The sequence below is a fragment of the Saimiri boliviensis genome, chromosome 21 (assembly GCF_048565385.1).
Source record: "Saimiri boliviensis isolate mSaiBol1 chromosome 21, mSaiBol1.pri, whole genome shotgun sequence".
In the NCBI taxonomy this organism is placed as follows: Eukaryota; Metazoa; Chordata; class Mammalia; order Primates; family Cebidae; genus Saimiri; species Saimiri boliviensis.
This window is the reverse complement of record NC_133469.1, coordinates 5257085-5278518: the sequence shown is the minus strand read 5'-3', so window position 1 is coordinate 5278518 and position 21434 is coordinate 5257085. Positions and strand designations below refer to the sequence as shown.

Genomic DNA, 21434 nt, shown 5'->3' with positions numbered 1-21434 from the left:
CCTGGCCATTCTCTTCCCCACAGAGGAGGAGCTCCGGAAGCTTCGAGAAGAAACCAACGCAGAGATGCTGCGGCAGGAGCTGGACCGGGAGCGGCAGCGGCGGATGGAGCTGGAGCAGAAGGTGCAGGAGGTGCTGAAGGCCAGGTACGGCGCCCTCCTCGTCCCCCACCTCCCCTCCAGCCTCGGCTGTACCCAGAGCATCCCGGCAGCGTCACCCTTAGCCCTGGAGAGGCGTGGGGCTGAGGGTGGCCCCGGCTCTGACTGCCCAGGGCTAGGTCCTGCCTGTGCTCCAGTGGTCTGGAAAAGGGGGACCGTGGGGCAGGGGCTCCTGCCAGCCCCAGGCCTGGGACCAGGCCGACGGGAGAGAGACATGGCATGGGGCCTGCAGAGCCCCAGAGACACCTCCTGGCCTGCAGGTGACCCATTCTGTGCATCCTGCCCCAGCGCCCCACCTGGGGGCCAGCCCAGCCTCTCAGGATCTTCCTAGGACCTGCCCTCCCAGCGCGGCCTGTGTGTGTTCCCACGCGCCCTGGCTGCCCCAGCCGTGCTGCGGCCCCTCAGGGTGCCCTGCGGCCCCCGCTCCCCCATCCTAGCAGGATCACGTCCTGAAGTACCAGTGCCGCCCCTGCTCCCAGAGGGCCCGTTCACAGCCGACCTCTTTGCCCTGGGTGGTGGGTCCCACACGGGGCCCCTGAGTACTCACGGCCTCCTTCCTCACCCTGCCCTGCGCCTCACGGTGCTGCCAGCAGGAAGCAGGGCACCCAGGGCCCCAGCGCAGGTTACAAAGCCGGTGTGCTCCTGTTGCGCTGACACCACGAGGCTCTGTGTCCTTCAGCACAAGTTTAAACTGGTGCCTGGTAGATAAGGCCAGGGAGCTCAGGCCACTCACCTCTGGATCCCAGGCCTTCCACTCAGCCTCCACTCCAGCAGCCTCCTGCTTCGGCCTCCCCCTCAGCCTCCACGCTCTCAGCCTCCCCCCTCTGTTTCCACCCAGCCTCCCCACCAACACTTAGTTCTTAAGTCTCCTTCCTCAGACTCCTCTCCTTCAGCCTCTTCCCTCAGGTTCTACCCAGCCTCCACTCCCAGCCTCCCTCCAGCCTTCACTCAACCTCCCCTTACCTTCCCACTCAGACTCCCCCTGTGTCTCCCACCTCAGCCTCCCCACAGCCCCCACCTCCAGCCTCCTGCCACCACTGACCACAACTTTGTCCATGGCCCCCATGACCTTTACCCTGGCTGAGCACTGACTGCCTGCTCTGAGGGCTCCAGGGGCCAAGTGCCATCGTCAGGACTCCAAGTGTCGCAGCTTATCTGGCCCCGAGAAAGCGGCTCCCCTCAACACCCTCAGGTTAAGAGTGTAGGAAGCCCGGGCATCCGCTGGGCTGGCTCCCACTTCTTCCCTGCCCGCCTCCCGCGGGTCAGCCTGACCTTGCGGAGTGCCCTGGAGGGGGTCACGTGGGAGGATCCAGCTCATGTGGGGGAGGGAGTGGCCCCACTTTCCTGTGCCACCCTGGCAGAACCTCCCAGGCCAGAAGTGGGTGCATGGGTCCCGGTAGGCGCTGTACCTGATGCTGAACCTTCTGTGAAAATCCACAGAAGCTCAGGGCTCAAATGACATTTAATTATGTAGCGGTACGACAGAGACCTGACGCAGGGACAGGTGTGGTCCCCAGGCATATGACCTCAGTACCATCCCCCCACAGGACGCTGCTTCTCCCCTGCTGGCGAAGGCGGCCTGAGGCTGTCACCTCGGCCCTGCTCCCTGTGTTATGATTCCCGCCCTCTCGCCCCCACCAGCCCCACTCCAGGGTCTGGTCCTCATCTTTTACCAAAGCCCCTTGGTGGCAGCTGTGCCCAGCTTGGGTCAGCTGTGAGGGTGCAGGGAGCCCTGTCTCGCCCGGTCTTGGCCTTGGGAATCGGTGGGGAGGGGACAGTGAAGGAGTATGCAGGCTGTGACCCAGGAAGTGGAGGCCGCAGCTCCCGGAAGCATGAAGGGCCCTCCCCTGCTTTACGTGGGGGCGGCACTTAGGACCTTTCCGGGAGCCTGGTGGAGAAGGGGTGAAGGAAGAGCAGTCCCAGGCAGAATGGCCTCCTCTTTCCTTGTCAGCCTGCTGCAGGTCTGGGGTGGGTCTGGGTGGCTGTGGTCTGTCCATGGTGGGTAGGCGTGTGAGAGTACACGCAGACACGTGTGTGCACACACCGCACACATGCACACACACCACAGGCTCTGAAGCTGCGGGATTAAAGCACAGCAGTTCTGTTTATGCAAATCTCTGTTTTGGTTTTTAAGAAAATTCTCAGTCACCTTGGTTTAAGGCTACTTGTTAGCGGGAGACGTTCTCTCCATTGTGGATCCAAAGCCCCCTGAAAACCTCGTCTGCGTACCTGGCCCTGCCCTGTGCTCTGCCCTCTGTTCTCTTCTCAGGGTTCATTCCTCCCCCAGCCTCCTCCCTCCCTCTCCCCCCACCAAGAGCCTGAGTTAGGAAGGTCAGGGGTGACCACACCGCACTCGGCCCGGTTCTATGCTGCACCTGCTCACGGGCCTTGGCTGGAGGGGCTGGGTGTGGGACACAAACAGACCCGGGTGGCCATCTAATGCCACTGCCCAGCCCAGCAAGTCTTGGAGTAGGCTGAGCTGGGAACTGGGCACAGGCCGCTGGCAGGCAGCCCTCAGCCTGTGGCCTGGTGCGGTGCCTAATAAATACATGTGTGTTGATCAGTTATCTTCTCATTAGCAGACCTGTTGGTGATACGAGGGTATTCTGAGCTTGATGATAAAGAAGCAACTGGGCTAAAGTGAATAGAAAAGAAAAGAGCGCCGAGAGCCACTGTGGGGTGGTTTAGCAACAAAATGTGTGCCTGTTAGGAAGGCAACTCTGCTTGCCTGGCTCTGCTCGGAACCCGTGTTTGAGCGGTGGGGACTCTGGAGACAGCCCCGCTGTCCCTGAGCGCTCCTGGGCGGTGTGCAGTCACTAGGGCCCTGGAGGTGGGCGCAGCCTGACCGTGCACGGAGTTTTGAACTAACAGACCCCTTGTCTCTTCTCCCCCTGCTTTCTAAGAACCGAGGAGCAGACGGCTCAGCAGCCCCCGAAAGGGCAGGCCCAGGCCAACAATGGAGCAGGTACGCCCTGGCGGGCGGGTGGGCGGGCGGGTGCGCGTCACCTGCTGGTTCTGCAGGCCCAAGCGAACGATGGAGCAGGTACCCTCAGCAGTGGGCGGGCGGCAGGTGCTGGTTCCGTGCCCGGGCACCCGCTGGCATCCGGGAGTCTCCTCCCGTCGGAACTGGGTTAGTGTCTCTCATGCGAGTGGTGAGTCATCCTAGTCGTCACTGCAAGTTGCCAGTCCCTCAACCAAACCGTGACGGTGTGTTCTTCGGGGAATACACACGTTCGCTGTTTCAGCCTTGCCCCGTGGAACGGCAGCGTGAGAGCCACGCTGGTCACTGCCGCTGCCCTGGCGGCCTTCCCGAAGGGGACCAAGTGGGCGGTGGGGCCGCGGTGGCTTGCGGAGTGGGAGACCGTGTGCCCTGTCTCCTCTCCTCGTCCTCCATCCCCGAGCACGTGTTCTTTATCTTGCCCCTCGCCCTGCAGGCAGCTGGCATATTCCCTGCGCCTGGGCATCGGCAAATTCCAGCTCCCGCCTGGCCTCACAGGTTTAAATGGTTACATTTCGTGACTTGAGAGCATTGTATTGTATAAACCTGAAATTTCAGTCTGTAAATAAAGTCCATGGGAACAGAGCCAGTCGGTTCGCTCATGGCTGGGATGAGGTTGCCAAGCCCACCTGCACCCTCCCCTTAAAAACTCTGCCAGCCTGCCGTGGGGGCAGGAAGAAGCCCCAGGAGCCTGCCCTGGCCACACGCTCCCTGCCCAGGTGGCCTCAGGGTACACAGACCTCAGCCCCCTCGGCCTGCGGCTCTTGAGCCACTGCCCTGAGACTGCAGCCCCCTGGGTATGGTGACTGCCAGCCCTCTAGTCCCAGGGCCCAAATTGTGGCAGGGCAGCACCCGCTGCGGGCAGCTCCTCCTTGGCCTTCTGAAGAGAGGGACCAGCCTGCTTCCCTGAGCCCCCATTCCGAAGGATTCTTCTGGTTTCCTGCGATGGAGGTCACTTTTTAGAGGTCTTGGCTTTTGGTGGACAGTGCTGGTCATCAGCACGACGTCCCCGTGCACTCACCCTGGGTTGACTGTGCTCGCCAGGCACCCCCAGCCCGGGACACAGCCTCCCACCACGCCATCCATTGACTGACGCTCAGGATACGCGGGGCCGGGGCAGTGACCCCGACAGCCGCTTCCCAACAGCCCGGAGGTGAAAAGGGGGTTTGATGCAGACTGCTGAGGGGTCCAGCCGCAGCCTGGACGGACGGGCCACCCACTAATGAGAGCCCAGGACAGGCAGAGAGCTGGGGACAGGGCGTGAAAAGCACGGAGACCCCCGGCCCCGCAATGAGGCCTCCATGGCCAGAGCAGCTCTGCTCTGTCCTGATTGGTTTGTACTTCGTGTCTTCAGAGGACCGAGCCTTCAAAGTCCCTTGAACAAGGACCTTTCATTTCCCTGCCCCACCCCCCAAGTGTTCCCTGTGCCTCACCGGGCCGCTGCCCCCTGCAGAGCGCCGGAGCCAGGGTCTGTCCTCGCGCCTGCAGAAGTGGTTCTATGAGAGGTTTGGGGAGTACGTGGAGGACTTCCGGTTCCAGCCCGAGGAGAACACCGTGGAGACGGAGGAGCCCCTCAGCGCCCGCAGGTGGGGGTCGCCGAGCCCGGGCTGCCTGTGCCTTTGGGGCCCCGGTACCTGGCTGAAGCTTCAGTGGGTGGGCCAGCCTTTGTCACCATAGGCCAAAGCTGTCTGTGAGAGCTCGCGGCACAGCTGTGTGTTGTGCCCAGCCTTCTGGGGGCCATGCCTGGCAAGGGCCCATGAGGCCCACTTCGGGGCAGCAGAGCTGTGTGCGTCCACTCTGCTCTCAGCTGCGGCTTGTGACAGTTGTGTGGGGATGGGTCGGGGGGCTCTGCCCGCTGCCTGGGGCCTTCCTTGGCTCATGAGCCTGATTAGTAAACCTTGGTTGGCTCCCCTGCCAGGCGCTGTCATAGGCCCTGAGGGTCCCAGGGGAGCCAGGCTAGCAAAGGCCCTGCCCTTGAGGTCTTCTGTTCTGGGGACTTGGGTGGGAGACAAGGGGACAATTTCATTGGCGAGTTACCCCCGCCTTCCAGTGCCAGCTTGGGGCATGGCACTGAGGGCCATCCTGGCACACCCTGCTGTGCTGAACCACTGTGCATGGCCGTTCTGTGTGCTCAGGGGGTCCCAGGCTCTTGAGACATCATCCCCACCCCCTGCAGAGCCAGCGGAACTGGGCAGTGGGGACCGCAGAGCCGGTGGGCGCGCTAACCCTGGCTCCCATCTCTCCCCTTTCTCTCTTAGGTTAACTGAAAACATGAGGCGGCTCAGTGAGTACCAGAGCTCTGCATGGCGCCCATGCTGCTCGGTGGGGGTGGGGACCCTGGCGGTGGGGACTCTGGGACTCTGAGCCGAGCTGACTCTCCTGGGAGATGTTGTTAGGGGCTCCTGCTCTCAGTGCTGACCACTGCGGTCTGCTCTGTCCCCAGAGCGCGGTGCCAAGCCTGTCACTAACTTTGTGAAGAACCTCTCTGCCTTATCCGACTGGTACTCCGTCTACACGTCTGCCATCGCCTTCACCGTGAGTGGGTCCTCCAGGGGCCGGGCGGGGGTGGGTGGAGACATGCTGGCAGCCTTCACCATGTGATCAGGCACCTCCCGGGATGGGAGGCAGACCCCATGGTGCTCATTTCTCCTTCCGTAAAATGGGTTCAGTGATGCCAACGCCCAGCTCGGGGTGACTTCAAGGACCAATGATGTTGGGCGTGGCCCAGGACTAGCCTGCAGGGACCCCACCCCAGAGTCCCCTCGGGAAAGGCCTCTCGGCACTCACCCTGTGGTGTGGTGGCCATGCTGCTGAGGGCCACAGAGAACTTGGTGCTGGGGCCCTGGGCACCGGATAAGGGCAGGGCAGCACGAGGGGACCCAGCCCGACCTCTGTGCGCCATGAGTCCTGAGGGATTGGAGGACGTCAGGGCCAGCATCGCTGGGGCCCTGGGGAACGGGAGCCGCCCTGCCTGGAACTGCCCTGCGGGACGGGAGACATACCACCTGTGTCTCAGGACTCGGCCCTCCAGGGGAGCCCCCTGACCTGGGGTGGAGGCTATGCCTCCAGCACGACGAAGATACAGGCTGCCCACTCAGTTGCTGGGTCCTCCAGGCCAAAGAGGGGGTGTCCACAGCTTGGCACCGTCCAGGGCTCCCAAAGGCAGCTCTGTCTTGCCAAGTGGGCCCCTTGGGAGAGGTCCCCACATGGCCTCATCCTGGGTCAGGCTCTCCAGAAAGTCCCTGAAGCCTGTGGTCCTGTGCCTGCCCCAGGCACTTACCGCCCACCTGGGACATGGGCACTTTGTACACTCACAAATGAAGGATGGGTGCTGGGGCAGCGGCTGCACCCTGGCCCTGGAAAGCCTCTTCTCCCACCACCCCTCACGGATGCTTTGCGATGGGAGGCCATTGCTGCCTGGGCCCCAGAGGCCCCTGTGCCACGTCTCTTTCACTAAGAGACGAGCCCCAGACCAGCACCGCCCTCAGGCCCCACCTCCAGCCCTGCCCTGTCTGCGCATCTGCTCCGTGTCCCGGGCTCTGTGCTGGGCACAGATGGTGTCTGGCTTGAAGGTGGCCCCGGGCATGGACCTGGCTCGTCCTCAGCCAGTGCTTGGCCACCTCACCCTGCCAGGCTGAGTCCTGGTCATGCCCAAGTCTGGTGCCTGGGAGCCATACCCGGGGCGGGCAGGACCCCTGTGTGGAACCCGCTGCCGCCTTCTGACCCCAGGACATGCTTCTGTATCCTCCCACCTCCCTGAATGGCTCCTCGCTTCCACCCGCAGCTCTTAAACCGGGGAAGCAGCCCTTCCTCCGCCTTCCCTGTCAGAAGGGCCCTCTGAGTGTCTGGAGAGCCGGGGGGTGGCCTGGCTGGGGGAGTGGGAGAGATGTGCCTCGCCCTGAACCACACTGTCGGGGGCCTGACGGCCGTCTCTCACCTGCAGGTATACATGAACGCCGTGTGGCATGGCTGGGCCATCCCATTGTTCCTATTTCTAGCAATTCTGAGGTTATCCCTCAATTACCTCATCGCCAGGTAGGTGAGCCGGTTTGTTCTGGCCACTGTCTCCCACCGTGTGTGTGGCTGTGCTGTCTCCCTGTGTCTCACACAACTGTAACCCCAGCTGGGTATGTCACGCACTGATGTTTCGGGGGTGGTCCCCTGACAGCCTCCGGAGACGCCCAGACAGGACGGCTGCCCCCTCCCTGGTTTGCTAGAGATGGTAGTGGGAAGTTCCCAGACCCCCCAGCAGCTCCGTCCTGGGGCGGCCAGCAGAGCCAGTGCAGGGCTGTTCAGCACCTCCCTGAACGTCACAGGGACTTCTCCCCAGCCTCAGTGGCAGGGGGTGGTGGGGGGGGTGAAGCCAGCAGAGCTCAACCTCCTGGAAGGCTGGACTGGGAACGAGTTTCAGTCTCCTGCAGACAGCACGCCCGTGTGACTGACACGTCAGCCGTGGCCTGAGTCAGGCCCTCGTGTCACTCCTTGTAACCCCTCTGAGCACCCTCTTCCTGTGGAGTCACATCCTGGGGCAGACCTGGGGCAGACCCAGTCCTGGCACAGCTAGGCCTGTCTTAGCCGGTGGTTACCCCCAGGAGTGAAGCTCAGCCTTGCACGGGGGCTGACGGGGATTCTCTACGTGGACTCGGCCATTCCAAAGTTTACGCTTCCCTGCACCGTGTTTCTAGATGGTTTTCTGTGCCTGCCCCAGTTGGGTCATTTGAAAATGTTTTTGTAGAGATCACTTAAATACTCTGGAAGCAGTCGTTGGTACCCAGAGCTGGGCAGGATGAGCTCAGACACTTGCCGATGCCACCCCGGCTGGCTGATGCTGAAGGGCTGCCCTCCCCACGCCTCTGGCCACTTTTCAGTGTGTCCCCTGTGGCCAGAAGGGCCCCAGGGAAGGGGCTGCTGGGGGTGACGGGAGTTGTCTGCTCTCACAGCAGGGGGCTTCAGGGGGCCTTTTTCTCCCCATTGGGCAGCGTAGAAGGGCAAAAAAGAGCTCCCTCCAAGCCCAGCTGGGCGTGCAGGGCCGGAGATTTGATGCCATTCCCTGCCTCGGGTGGCACTGTTTTAAAGGTATGTGTGTTTTCTGTTCACCAGGGGCTGGCGGATACAGTGGAGCATCGTGCCGGAAGTGTCTGAGCCCGTGGTAGGTCGCTGGAGGGTGCAGGGTCTCCGACTGTCTCCGTCACGTCAGGCCCCACAGCCTGTGGGCGCCGCTCCAGGAAGCCTCTGGAGGAGGCCGTGTGGTCTTCCTGGGAGCCCTGCCCTGGCCCAAAGAGGAGGGGAGGAGGCCAGCCCCTCCCTAGCCCCGAGCCCAGGGAGGCTGCAGCCCGGCCCCCCTTGCTAGGCCAGGTTTGGCTGTGCAAGGAGCAGATTGCCTGGCCCTGGTCTGTCCTAGCTGAGGCTTCCCAGCGAGGATGTGATGTGGCAGGGTGGGGGACATCAAGGGGCCGCTGTGGCCCCCATACCCCCCCCCGCCGGTAGGGCGGTGAGCAGTAAGCTGGACAAGTGGACCTGGTTGCATCTCAGACTCAAGAGTCCACCTCTTGGAGGCTGCAGTGAGCCCAGATCCCACCCTTGCACTCCAGCCTAGGCGACAGAGCAAGACTCTGTCTCAAAAAATCAAAACAACAACAAAAAACCCACCTCTGGCCCACTGCCCAACTTTGTAAATAAAGTTTTATTGGCACATAGACATGCCCATTCATTTACGCGTTGCTGCATCTGCTTTTGCACTACCGTTGAGTCGTTGACAGACCACATGGCTCTGGAAGCCAAAAATATTCACTACCTGGCCCTTTCCAGAAGTTTGCTCTAGAGGGAGACTGTGGCCCATGGGGCAGGACCACCTGACGTGGGCAGAAGGGAGGACTCGATGCCTCCCTTAGTCAGCTATCTCAGTGCCTGTTTCTTGCGTGGAGCACAAGGGGTCAGGGGAAGCGCCTGGAGGAGGCAGGCCATTGCCTGCCCAGTGCTGGGACCCGGGAAACCTCGGGAGGCTCTTAATGAATGGGAGACAAGCAGGACCAGGACTCCCATTGGCTGGGCCTCAGTTTTCTTGCCTGTAAGTGAGGGAGGGCAGCTGTGAAGGTGAACTCTGAGTCGGAGCCTCTGCTCAGCCACTGCAGGGGTAGCTCTGCCCAGCTCCTGTTGGGTGCCTGGAGTCAGGGGCACAGGATGAGATTTCACCCTCAGCCCAGAGGGGTGTCCTCCTGGTATCAGGTCTCCAAGGGACATACCATCCCCTCTGTGCTGTGTGGGGACAGCAGAGTCCCTGGGGCTGGGAGGGCATCACACTGCTGTCAGTCATTTCTCTGAACTGTTAAATTTCAGTGGAAAATTCTCTTTCCCCTTTGACTGAAGGAACCTCCAAAGGAAGACCTGACTGTGTCTGAGAAGTTCCAGCTGGTGCTGGATGTCGCCCAGAAAGCCCAGGTACTGCCACGGGCACCAGCCAGGGGCGTGTCTACGCCGGCCACAGGCACCGGTCAGGGGTGTGTCTACGCTGGCCTCAGCTGGTGCCCAGGGAGGGCTGAACCCTGACACTGAAGGCCCAGTTTACGCACTGTCAGCTGACCTGTAGTCACCCTGCCCTTATATGTTCATTACAGCAACTCTGGTGGGTGGGGAAGGGGCCTCCTGATTCAGTCTCTGCTGACGGTGGGCCAGGGCCTGGGCCAGGGCGGAGCCCCTGGAAGGACTCGGGCCTGGGTGTGCTGTTGCTGTGAGCATGGTCACCTCTGCCCTAGACCAGAGCTGCGCCTCCGCCGGCCTAGGAGCAGCTGGGCAGGACACCGGGCTCTGGGGGACCTCAGGGCTGCCTGACCTGGGGGCCCTCCTGGCGTCGCGGTGTGACCAACAGCCCAGGCCAGGTTTTGCTGTAATCACTGTTTCTCCTTCACGCAGAACCTTTTCGGCAAGATGGCCGACATCCTGGAAAAGATCAAGAAGTAAGTCCCTTGCCCCCAGCCCCGGCCCGGCGGCACCTGCCCGGCCTGAGCCTCCCGTCTCCTTCCAGCTTGTTCATGTGGGTCCAGCCGGAGATCACACAGAAGCTGTATGTGGCGCTCTGGGCCGCCTTCCTGGCCTCCTGCTTCTTCCCCTACCGCCTGGTGGGACTCGCCGTGGGTAAGGAGATGTGCCTGCAGCCTGTAGCATCAGGAGCGGGGACAGTGTCTGCTAGGTGTCTGCAAGAGCTGGCGATGCTTCCTCTGGTTTTTCTCAAAACGTTTCAGTTTGGGGAAGTGAAGCCCAGGACCGGTGATAGTTTCTTAAATCAAGCCCGTCCTCCACTTCCAAGGCCCGAGAGTCTCTGCCAAGTGGGAGGAGCTGGAGGACCCAAGACGGGCTAGCAGGCCCTGGGAATGTCAGGGAGTTGCCCTGGACTGGACATGCCTCTGGAGGTGTCTGTGGGCTCAGGGGTGACAGTTGCGGGGAGCCTGAGTGCCTGGTTTGAGGTGCAGGGCGGTTGGTTGTAACTGATGAGTTTGGTGTCATTGCGTGAAGCCAAGGGTCACATCCACTAAATCACTCATCTGCAGAGCTGGAGGTGGGGGGGGTGGCGGCCCCTTCTCACTCCAGGAGGTGCTCATCCAGTCCTGCCCCGCGTGCTCTCTGCCCTTCCTTTCCCTCTTTCCTCCTTTCTCTTTTTCTTTTCTTTCTTCTCTTCTTTCTTTCTTTTTTCCTCATGCCAGTGTGTGGTCTGACATGGGCCACACACTGGCATGTGGGAGCAAGGCCGCCAGGGTCCTGTCCTCGAGGGGCAGGTGGGGCTTGCTTGAGGCCAAGCAGGACAGCGCAGGTGGTTGTAGGAGCCGCAAAGCCAGGGGTGGGGAGAGCTCCGTCTGGAGTCAGGAGGTCAGACCCGGCCCCTCAACAGTCTGGGGTTACCATGCCACTTAGAGAAGCGGCGTGGGGCTGTGCCTGTGTGGAAGAGCAGATGCCCTGCCACTTTTCCTGAATGCCTTTGCTGTAATACAGCCTGGCCCTAGGTGGGAGGACGGGCCTCTCAGGATTCAGCAGGGCTGGGCGCTCCAGCAGAGCTCACTGTGGCCGTCAGGTGCCATCACCAGGAGGGGGCAGAGCCAGATTTGATCAGACCCTTACCCCAAAAATGCCCTGGGGGCCCTCTGGCTAGTGCCCAAGACTCTAGGCACTTGAGTGGGTAGGTAACCCCATGACCTCCCACTGGACCCCTGGGCCTGGCTCCGGGGGCTCAGGCTCTGGAGCTACAGTGCATTTGGGTCCCTGGGCAGCTCCGGGGCAGGCCGCCCTCCACGGGGAGCCTGAGGGTGTGCACCTGGGTCTTGGTGTCCTGGATCTGTCCTGCCCTTTTTTTCTTCCCCTCCCCCCTCAAGAAAGAAGTCTTACTCTGTCATCCTGACTGGAGTGCAGTGGATGACAGATCTCAGCTCACTGGAACCTCTGCCCCCCAGGTTTAAGTGATTCTTCTGCCTCAGCCTCCACAGTAGCTGGGATTACAGACAAGTGCCACCATGCCCGGCTAATTTTTGTATTTTTAGTAGAGATGGGGTTTCACCATGTTGGCCAGGCTGGTCTCAATCTCCTGACCTTGTGATCCACCTGCCTTGGCCTCCCAAAGTGCTGGGGTTACAGGCGTGAGCCACTGTGCCCGGCCCCTGCATCCTTTTTTGTGACAACTGGGGTGGCTTGGGTTCTTCCGACCACACTGACATTCCACCACCCCTGGGCAGCGCTGACCTTGCCAGGTGTAGGCCAGGTGGCATTCCTGGCTCATCAGTGCCCATGTGTCTTTTTGCAGTGCTAATGAGAGACCTGAGCTTAGAGGGGCAGAGGCTGCCTGCCCCAAGCAAGGATGGCCCCATCTGGGACTTGTGCCCTCTTTTGTCCTCATGGGTCGGGGTGCCACATAGAGGGAGGCCTGGAGCTCAGTCCAAGCGAGTGGTCCTGGTCGTGCCCCACCCAACACCTAGCATCTTTCAAGAATCAACAAGTTGGCCGGGCATGGTGGCTCATGCCTGTGATCCCAGCACTTTGGGAGGCCGAGGCGGATGGATCACTTGAGATCAGGAGGAGTTCAAGACCAGCCTGGCCAACATGGTGAAACCCTGTCTCTACCAAAAACACAAAAATTAGCCAGACATGGTTGCAGGCGCCCAGCTACTTGAGAGTCCGAGGCAGGAGACTCGCTTGAACTCTGGAGGCGAAGGTTGCAGTGAGCTGAGATCGAGCCACTGCACTCCATCCTGGGCGACAGAGCAGGACTCCGTCTCTGAAGAAAACTAATCAACAAGTTGAGACTTAGGGTCAAAAAGGCTGACTTGATTGATTAATTTATGTGAAAATGTCCTACAAAGGCACAAAATGAAACAAAGGCACGGCCTTATCTATCCTCTTACAGCACAGATAGTACATGGAGCTCTGACCCCAGGGCCCCTACGGGGAGGGCCTGCCACGGCTGGTCTGGTCTGGCAGGCTGGCCCTTCGGGCAGTGAGACAGCCCCCAGCACTGGGAGGGGCGCCTGGAGAAACCAGATCTGCCGATAGCTTTCGCTGCCCAGGGGGGTGCGTTAGGAGGTGTGTGTGGGCCAGCCCACCTGCGTCTGTTGCCAGGTAGGGTCCTGGGGTGCAGCCAGGCCCTGTTCCTCTGAGGTTGTGCTTAGTAGGAGGACTGACCATGATTGTGTCGGGTGACAGTGTGAGGGAAAAAATGGAGCTGGCGCAGGGAGCCTTCCAGGAGTGTCTGGGAGCTGTCTAAGCAGGTGGTCATGGGAGGCCTCTCAGCAGGGCTGGGCCAGGTGTGGGGGCACCGAGGTGAAGGAGGTCAGGTGGGAGGGGGGTTGGGAAGGGACTGCCATGGCGGGGCCTCAGATTCGGTGCCAGGTTTGGGGAGTTGGGGCAGAGGAGGCACAGTCCTGAGTGTTTTAGGTGGGTTGGAGAGAGAAGTGAGGGGTATCGGATGGTGGGGGGCGGGTCCTAGCAGAGCTGAGGGGCCGGCCCCCCTGGCCAAGGTGGGAGTGGGTGTGGTCTGGCCTGGAAAGGGTGTGGCCTCAGTCGGCGGGGTCTGCGGTGAGAGTCTTGGGGTCTGTTGGGTGTGGATGGGGCACTGGCAGTGGGGCCGTGGGTCTTGGTGCATCTGGCCTGTTTGGAGGGCAGAGCCACCAGTTTGCAGGTGGGCAGGGTGGGGTCAGGGAGGGCCTTGAGGAGATGCTCAGGGCGTTCCCTGAACTGTCGGGCAGGTGATGGTGCCCTTCAGTGTCAAGCAGAAGGTGGGGAGAAGCCTGCTGGAGAGTGGCATAGTTGCTGCGTGATTCTGTGGGGGAAGGTGTGTGGAGTGAGGAGCGAGGCCAGCCGTAGGCGTCAGTATTCAGGGCGTGGCCCTCCGGAGGGGACTGTGCAGCTGGATGCGGCCCTAGGGGGGAGGGGCCAGGCTGAGGACTAAGTGAGCAGCTGGACTCACACCTCCGAGCTCAGACTGGGAGGTGGGAGGGGCCGGAACCGTCACCCTGAGTGGACAGACACGGCCGCGGGGCTCCAGATGGAACGGGCCATGTCCCCTGCTCTCAGGGCTCTACGCTGGCATCAAGTTCTTCCTCATCGATTTCATCTTTAAACGCTGCCCGAGGCTGCGCGCCAAGTACGACACGCCCTACATCATCTGGAGGAGCCTCCCCACTGACCCCCAGCTCAAGGAGCGCTCCAGTGCCGCCGTCTCACGCAGAGTGAGCTCGGACCCCAGCTTTGGGGGTGGGAGATCCCCAGGCCCACAGTTCTCTGTTCACCTCCGGCTTGTTTAGAGGCTGTTTCTTCATTTTATGGGGTCCTTAAATATGAGGGGTTTTTTCCCCTCTTAGCAGGCACTGCTGTTTCTGAGGCCCATCCAGTCCCTCCCAAGCCCAGGGCAACACTGGGGACTGATCATTACTCCTTAGAGCAGGCGTCCCCAAACTACGGCCCGCGGGCCGCATGCAGCCCCCCCCCGAGGCCATTTATCCGGTCCCCCGCCGCACTTCACGAAGGGGCACCTCTTTTCATTGGTGGTCAGTGGGAGGAGCACAGTATGTGGCGGCCCTCCAACGGTCTGAGGGACAGTGAACTGGCCCCTTGTGTAAAAAGTTTGGGGATGCCTGCCTTAGAGCCAGTGGGGCTGGGAGTGACCCCTCCATGGGGGTGCCTGACCCCTGCTGTCCCTGACGGTGAGGCTCTGGCACTAGACCAGGCAACTTGAGAAGGGCCTCCCCTGGACCCACAGGCCCTCCAGGGGTCCAGCATAGTGTCCCGCCAGGGTCACGGGGAATGAGCATCTGGGTGCTCGCCTGGGTGCCACTCAGATGAGTGGGGAGGGTTGCTGGGCTCTCCCCACTGAGGTGAGGTGGGGACCTGGGGCATGTCCTCTAGAATTCCGATCCCAGCTTTCGGGAGGTGCGGGTGCCGCGGGCACGGGCGGCGGGCCTGACGTCAATGCCGTGTGCCATTGGCAGCTGCAGACGACCTCGTCACGGAGCTACGTGCCCAGCGCGCCCACTGGCCTGGGTAAAGAGGAAGACGCTAGCCGCTTCCACAGCACCAAGAAGGGCAATTTCCACGAAATCTTCAATCTGACGGAAAACGAGCGTCCGCTGGCGGGTATGTGGGCTGCGAATCTCAGACCGAAGGCCGGTGACGGGGACACTGTGGGTCGCCCTGCAACGGGCCAGAGGAGCCCTCCGGAGGGCGTTCACATCCCGCCGCCCCGGGTTCCGGCAGGCAGCGCAGGCGGCGGGGTTCATGAGGTCTCCACGGGTGGAGGGGATGAGGGCATGCCTGAGAGAGTGCCAGCTCACCCTGCGGCCCGCCCCTGACCGCAGGCAGCCTGCTGGGCACGAGTCCAGGGTGAGGCATCAGGGCCTGCAGGGCACTGGCAGGGGGTCTGCCCTGGTTCCATCGTGTCTGGGGACAGGTGACTCAGGAACCCAGGGACATGTCACCCTTCCTGGGGACGGGCCAGCCTTCCCGAAGGGACCTCCTGTTAGCCTAAACCACGCACCCCGGGGTGTGTGGTGAGCAGCAGAGGCAGCTGCGGAGAACTGAGCCTCATTCTCTGCTGAGCCGTGGCCCTGCGGGTCCTTGCGGAGGTGGCGTCCCAGGGAGCTGCCGGCTGCGCAGAGACTTCTGCTGCCGTCTGCTCGGCCTGGGCGCCTCCACCTCGCCAGTGCCTGGTGAAGAGGAAACATCTGTTTTCCACCCTCCGAGGCCACTCACTCTCGCCGGCGCACCTTCCTCTCGCTGTGGGTGTTAGGTGAACGCAGTGGGCAGATGTCAGTCTCTGAGAGTCAGGGGTCCCGGGTCTCCGCATCGGGCCGGAGGCTGGGTATTTCCAGTGGAAAGTGTGACGGGCGGGCCTTTTCCCGTTAGTGTGTGAGAACGGCTGGCGCTGCTGCCTGATCAACAGGGACCGGAAGATGCCCACGGACTACATCAGGAACGGGGTGCTCTACGTCACAGAGAAGTGAGTGTGGCTGCGGGGCCCTGTGTGGCTGCGGGGGAGGGGGCGCCGGAGGCTGCTTGGGCACGGCTGGCCCAGGGCAGGTTTTCCTGAGTGCTGGCCCCGTCCCCACCCACCCCCACCCCCACCCCCACCACCGCGCTCCACTCTTGCTGGCTGTCTGGGCCCCCAAGAGAAAGGTGTTGCCTCCAAGCCACACGTGGCCTGGGCCGGCACTGCTGTCATCCTTCAGGTCGGTGGGGATGCTGTCTCATCTGCGCCCCCGAAGAGTTCATGGAGGCGAGGGGCAGCCTCCCAAAGAGGGGACCGTGTGGGGACCTGCTAGAGCTGAGGCCCGGGTCCTTGCTGTCTGAGACGCAGCAGCTGGCAGAGGGCTTTGACTCTTCTCTGCTGGAACAAGACTGACCCTTGCTACCCAAACCCTGATGTGGGAGTGGGAGGGCTAGCCCAGGGATGGGGTCTTTTCTTGACCTTGCCTGGCCCTCCGCCACCCTGTCCCCCACACTTGCAGCCGTGGCCAAGGCCCCACCTCCCCTCTGCTGCTTGCAGAGAAGGTGACCTGGACACTCCCAGCCAGGGCTCCTGGATGCCCGTGTCTCTCGCTGGTAATCCCAGGGGCCTGGTGTCATGGGAATGGCCGTCTCAGGTTTCACACAGAGCAGTGGCCTGGAGTGTTTCACAGGTGCTGTGTCTGGTGGGACGGGAGCGTCGCTATCCATCCCACGGGGGGCTGAGGGGCAGCGTCCCAGACTGTCCCACCTGGTGGGAGCACGCTCTGGTTCAGGAGCCAGGCGGTGCTTCTGTCCATTCCCCTTCCAGTTACTTATGCTTCGAAAGTTCCAAATCCGGGTCCTCAAAGAGGAACAAAGTCATCAAGCTGGTGGACATCACGGACATCCAGAAGGTTGGTGCTCCCCTGTGTTTCCTTCGTCACCTTTTGGTTTTAGGAACAAAAAAGCCTCAGTCCAGGAGGCTGGCGGGTTTCACTGGTTGCACTTGCAGCATGGGGGGACGGTACCATCTGGGGGGGCAGTGCTGTCTGGGGGATAGTGCCACCCCAGGGGACAGTGCCATCTGGGGGATGGTGCGGTCTGAGGGGGCAGTGCTGTCTGGGAGATGGTGCCATCCAGGGGGATGGTGCCGTCGGGGGGGCGGTGCCATCTAGGGGATGGTGCCATCTGAGGCACAGTGCTGTCTGGGGGGTGGTGCCATCCGGTGGGCGGTGCCATGTGGAGACATCCACCAGTGTCACTGTAGCTCCCTTAGGGCCCACTTTGTATCGGTCTCTGTGGAAAGCCTGCCAGCCTCTGTCAGCATCTGGGTGGCGCGGCCACGCCGGCCACAGTCCGTTTCCTTGACTTTAGTCTCCACATCCTTGTGGGTCAGCCCCTGTCCTGGGGTCCACTTGCCTGGACCATGTGTCTCAAAGTGGAGGTCAGGCGCCCAAGCCCTGCTCTGGCTGCTGGGTTCCCCACCCCTTGTATCTGGGACTCTCCCCACAAAGAAAAGTCCAGGGACCCTGAGCTTCTGCTTGGGACGCAGTTTTCAGGTAAGAGCTCAGATGGTTGCATCCGCTCTGGGCATTTTCTTAGCATTTTCCCTCATGTGCCATCACGTGGAATGAGCAGGGGGACGTGCCACGGGTGCTGTGGACAGAGGAGCCTCAGTGAGGCACTGGCAGGTACGCCTGCCAGGGGGTCAGGGCCTCCAGCCCCCTCGCAGCTCCGAGCATCCTGCCATGTCTGCATTGGCACAGCGGGCACTCCTAGCCCATGGCAGTGGTGGTTCTCTCCCCCACCCGGCTCTGGAAAAAAGTGTGCAGTCAGGTGACCAGAAGGGGTGAGTTCAGGGCTGGGGTCCTTTCGGTCTGCTTCTTGTGGTTGACGGTACTGACAGATGCCCCTCCTGTGGCCAGGCCCTGAGAACGAGTTCTGGGGCCCAGTGCCCACCGTCAGTCTCCTCGGGACTGCTCATCTCTGGCCTTCCTTAGGCCACTTGGCCAGCAGTCTGGGATTGGGTGGGACGGACCCGTTACAGGTCTCGTGTCTCGGCCACAAAGTGAGGAGGTGCCCACAGGTCCTTACCCTATGTTGCTTGGAAGTCCCAGGTGCCTGTGTGCCCAGCGGAGGAGGATGCCCTGGGCCTGCAGAGGTCTGCCTCCCTGTCCCCCAGGAGAGACCTGTGGTGACAGTCATGCTTTGTCTTTCAGTACAAGGTCCTGTCTGTCCTTCCGGGTTCAGGCATGGGGATTGCTGTTTCCACGCCATCAACCCAGAAAGTAAGTGCCGGGCAGGGGCCGCCCAGGGGTCGGTGTGGGCCCAGGGGCGTGGCTCTGAGCAACCCTGGGAACAGCATGGGGCAGACGGCCCGCGTTTCAGTTTGGGCAGCAGGCCACAAAGCCGCCCCTCCCTCGCAGCAGCCGGAGCCTGGGGCTGCATCCAGGTTGGGGTGGAATCTTGCCGGGGCATAGAGTCCCGGGACAGACAGGGATGTTGGGCACCGGGGTCCCGTCTCAGTGACTCAGGAGGAGGGAGGCACGGGCCTGGAACCTGGCTCCCCTCGGCCGCTTGGCTCCGTTTTCCTGACGGCTGGGAGCCTGGCAAGCTGGGTGGTGGGGGGACATCTGTCTTTTGCACCCAGACCCACGTGACTGTGTGCCGGCCTAGCCTGAGCTGGTCTTGGACTTCATCTTGGTCCTGGTCCTGGCACCAGCCTGGCTGTGCCCTGCTCACTGTTGGCATTTCTTCCCTGCCAGCCACTCGTGTTTGGCGCCATGGTGCACAGGGATGAGGCCTTCGATACCATCTTCAGCCAGTACATCAAGATCACCTCAGCGGCAGCATCCGGTGGTGACAGCTAGTATTGACTTGCCCGGGACGTTGCTGGAATTTTTTTTTTTTTTTTAACAATTTGGGAGTGGAAACAATTGGACATCCTCATGAGCTTTTGCAATAATCCTCCTGGACCTGTGGTTCTATCGTGTTGACCTCTGCGTTTCATTGACCACGAAGGGACCAGGGCTCACAGGGACGGGGTGTCCCTCTCCCGTGGGGCACATCAGGTGCCTGAGGGACACCTGTGGACTGGTGGGAGGCAGAGGCCCGCGGGGCCCATGGAGAGGACATACAGGACCCCGGGCCCTGCCCTCCTCCATTCCAGCCTGTACAGAGAAACCTCTCTGGCCGTCCCAAGAGGCTCTCGCAACCTTGTGTCCTGCTCTCCAGAGGCCGGAAGCTCGTCCACCACCAAAGCCATAGCCGAGGAGTGCAGGGCCCCTCCCCCTGGGGACAGGAAGATGTCATCGAGGAGGGATGTGGGGGCGCTTCACCAACCACCGAGGCAGGCCTGGCAGCCCTCCTTCCCCTTCCACAAGACCATCCTGCAGCGTTTGCCCTTGGCGCTGGGTCAGGGCCGGGCACAGCGTCCCTGCCTGTGCTCTACACTCGCTCCGTGGGAGCAGGAGGGTGCGACGGGCCTGCCCCTTGCCCACCCTGGGTGTCTTCCGTGGCGCTCTCCTCGCCAGCCTCCAGGGCGCTCAGCCCCTCCTCAGTGAGGGCGCCTGCCGCTCTGGGCCTGATGCCCCGGCCAGGAGGTCTGTGGTGGGTGACCAGGAAGGGCACAGGATGGCATGCAGGAAAACGCACATCTTTCTCACACGTGGCTCTTTGGAAGGCCCAGTCGGGGGTGCTCTGAGCACTGTGGTTTGTCCGGCCGGTGGCCTCTAGGCTGTCGTTGCCTGGATTCAGGGGGGGAGAGGGCGGGCAGCAGCGTTCCAGGTCCGTGGTGGCCCAGGCTGCAGCCACCTTTGGGCCGCGGGAGCGGCTCGGGCAGCCCCTGTGCTTTAGGGAGCACCTGTGAGCCAAGCCCAGAGGCTTGGGCCTGCACTGCCTGCAGCCGAGGTGACACAGCCCTCCCTCCCCTGCGTGCCTAGTCGGTGCCAGTCCGGCACAGACCCCTCCCAGCCCGCGCCCCGCCCCGCCCCAGGGAAGCCCGTGCTTCCTGGGAACAAGGTGGCATTTGTGGAGGGAGCGCCCCGCAGGCCTGGTTTGCCGGGGCCTCCTGCACTGGGCTGAAGGGAGGGAAAGGAGGCGTGGGCCTCGTGGACGGACGTGGCTCGCGTGTCTGCTGGGGTGGATTCCGCAGCCCCCTCAGCTTGTCCCTTGGGTGTCGTCGAGATTGTTGTTTTTTGAAGAAACAGAAGATTATATTTTTTACAGAGAGCAAGCTGTTTTTCTTATTTTTATATCATTTTTCAGATGTAATTTTTACCTTTGCTCCAATCCTCATTTGCTGGTGTGGGTGAGGGATCGGGGGCACGGCTGGTTTCACCTGCTTCCTGGGGCTACAGGGTCCCATGCTGGTGCCGGGGTGCTTTGCAGGGAGCCGCGCCGACCACCAGATTAAGCACACGTCCCGCCCTGGGCAGCGGAACCCCCTCGGCTCTAGGCTGCACAGACGTCGGGTCCAGGTGATGAACGGGGGCAGAACCCGCTCTGAGCCATGGGTCTGACCCCTCGAGGGGTGCACCAGGGGAGGGGGCCCACCTCAGTGAACCCCACCTCACTGCCTGAGGCAACAAGGCAACACAGGGTGGGTGCTGACGCACCCCCAGGGGTGGCTGCAGGGGCAGTGCTACAGGCGATGTCACACCCTTCTCCCCTGGGCTGGGCTGGGCAGTGCCTGAGGGGGTGTCCAGGGGCTCGGGGCCAGTGAGCGCCTCTTCTTAGGTGCTGGGATTCTGTCCCCAAATGCAGCAGGAGGGCTCCCTGCGGCAGATGGGGCTTCTTTACCAGAGTCGTGTGGTTTAGTTCGAGTCCCTTTTGCGGAGAAAGGGAGATGAAAACTGACCACCTGTCAGGTGTGGCCGCAGACCTCCGGGGAGGGCCGGCTGCTGGAAGCCGGGAGAGGGAGAAGGAGGGCCGTGGCTGCCAGCACAGGCCCCTCCCTGGAGGTCCTCCGGAGCAGAACTCAGACCGGCGCAGGCTCTGGGCTCCCCGTTGAGAGAAGCTGTAGTTTTTACCAAATTGTGTACATCTGGGCAGATGTTTAATTTCTATGACTAATCACTGAACTGGATGAATGTTAGATTTTTTATGTCTGAAGCCTGAGTCTATTTTGGACCTGTAAATAATCATTGCCAGTGTGACTTTTGTTCAACAAAAGGATTGTACTGTATTAAGAACCGATGAAAAAAATTCCCCTGTAACATTTTTTAAAGAAAACTTTGTTTGTTTAAAGAAGAAGTCTTGTATAAATTATAATTTTTATTTAAATAAACCTAAAATGCTTTGTGCTAAGGCTCAGGGCTGTCCACCTCCTTGGCAGGGCCACAGCTGGGCCACCAACCCCAGGCCCTCAGTGTGCCCCTGCCGGCCCGCCGCTCCCTGGGGCCCCACAGCTGCTGGCTACGGAGTGTTCGGGTACTGACAGCGGCCTGGGGGACACTGTGGGGTGAGGTAGGCTGAGAGGCAGAGTCCTGTCGGACGTGGGCATCGGACACTGGCAGCAGGAGACAGACCAGGTGGCGGGGGGTGAGGCCTGCAGGGCGGGGTGGGGTGGAGGAAGTGGAGGCAGGCAGCGCCTTGGGGTCACGATCCAGCCTCTGGCCCCACTCCACTGTGGTGTCCTGCCTGCCTGGGGGTCCTGGATGGAGGGGCTCCCAGCAACTCTTGGGGCTTGGTCTGTCCAGATGCTGATACTGGACACAGAAGGGTGCAAGGACCTGCCTGGCTTTTGAAACCCCTGGAGTTGAGTATAGGCCTTTGCCAGGTACGTGTGGTGGTGCCTAGTCTCCTGTGCCTGAAGCCCACA

General features: G+C 61.7%; 1 protein-coding gene across 6 annotated transcripts in view; it reads left to right on the top strand.

Moving 5' to 3' along the window:
* GRAMD4 (GRAM domain containing 4) overlaps positions 1–20921 on the top strand; it is an 83227-nt gene extending 62306 nt beyond the window's left edge. For all 6 annotated transcript variants that reach the window (XM_074391141.1, XM_039463165.2, XM_074391143.1 and 3 more), the window contains exons 4-19: positions 24–144; positions 3060–3121; positions 4608–4740; positions 5413–5438; positions 5598–5689; positions 7098–7189; positions 8255–8303; positions 9521–9592; positions 10064–10107; positions 10176–10285; positions 13706–13860; positions 14620–14764; positions 15533–15626; positions 16443–16527; positions 17833–17901; positions 18379–20921. In XM_074391141.1, coding sequence (XP_074247242.1) covers positions 24–144; positions 3060–3121; positions 4608–4740; positions 5413–5438; positions 5598–5689; positions 7098–7189; positions 8255–8303; positions 9521–9592; positions 10064–10107; positions 10176–10285; positions 13706–13860; positions 14620–14764; positions 15533–15626; positions 16443–16527; positions 17833–17901; positions 18379–18483 — 1454 coding nt within the window. In that variant the 3' untranslated portion in view covers positions 18484–20921. The remainder of the gene's footprint in view (positions 1–23; positions 145–3059; positions 3122–4607; positions 4741–5412; positions 5439–5597; positions 5690–7097; positions 7190–8254; positions 8304–9520; positions 9593–10063; positions 10108–10175; positions 10286–13705; positions 13861–14619; positions 14765–15532; positions 15627–16442; positions 16528–17832; positions 17902–18378) is intronic.
* The last annotated feature ends 513 nt before the right edge of the window (positions 20922–21434 follow it).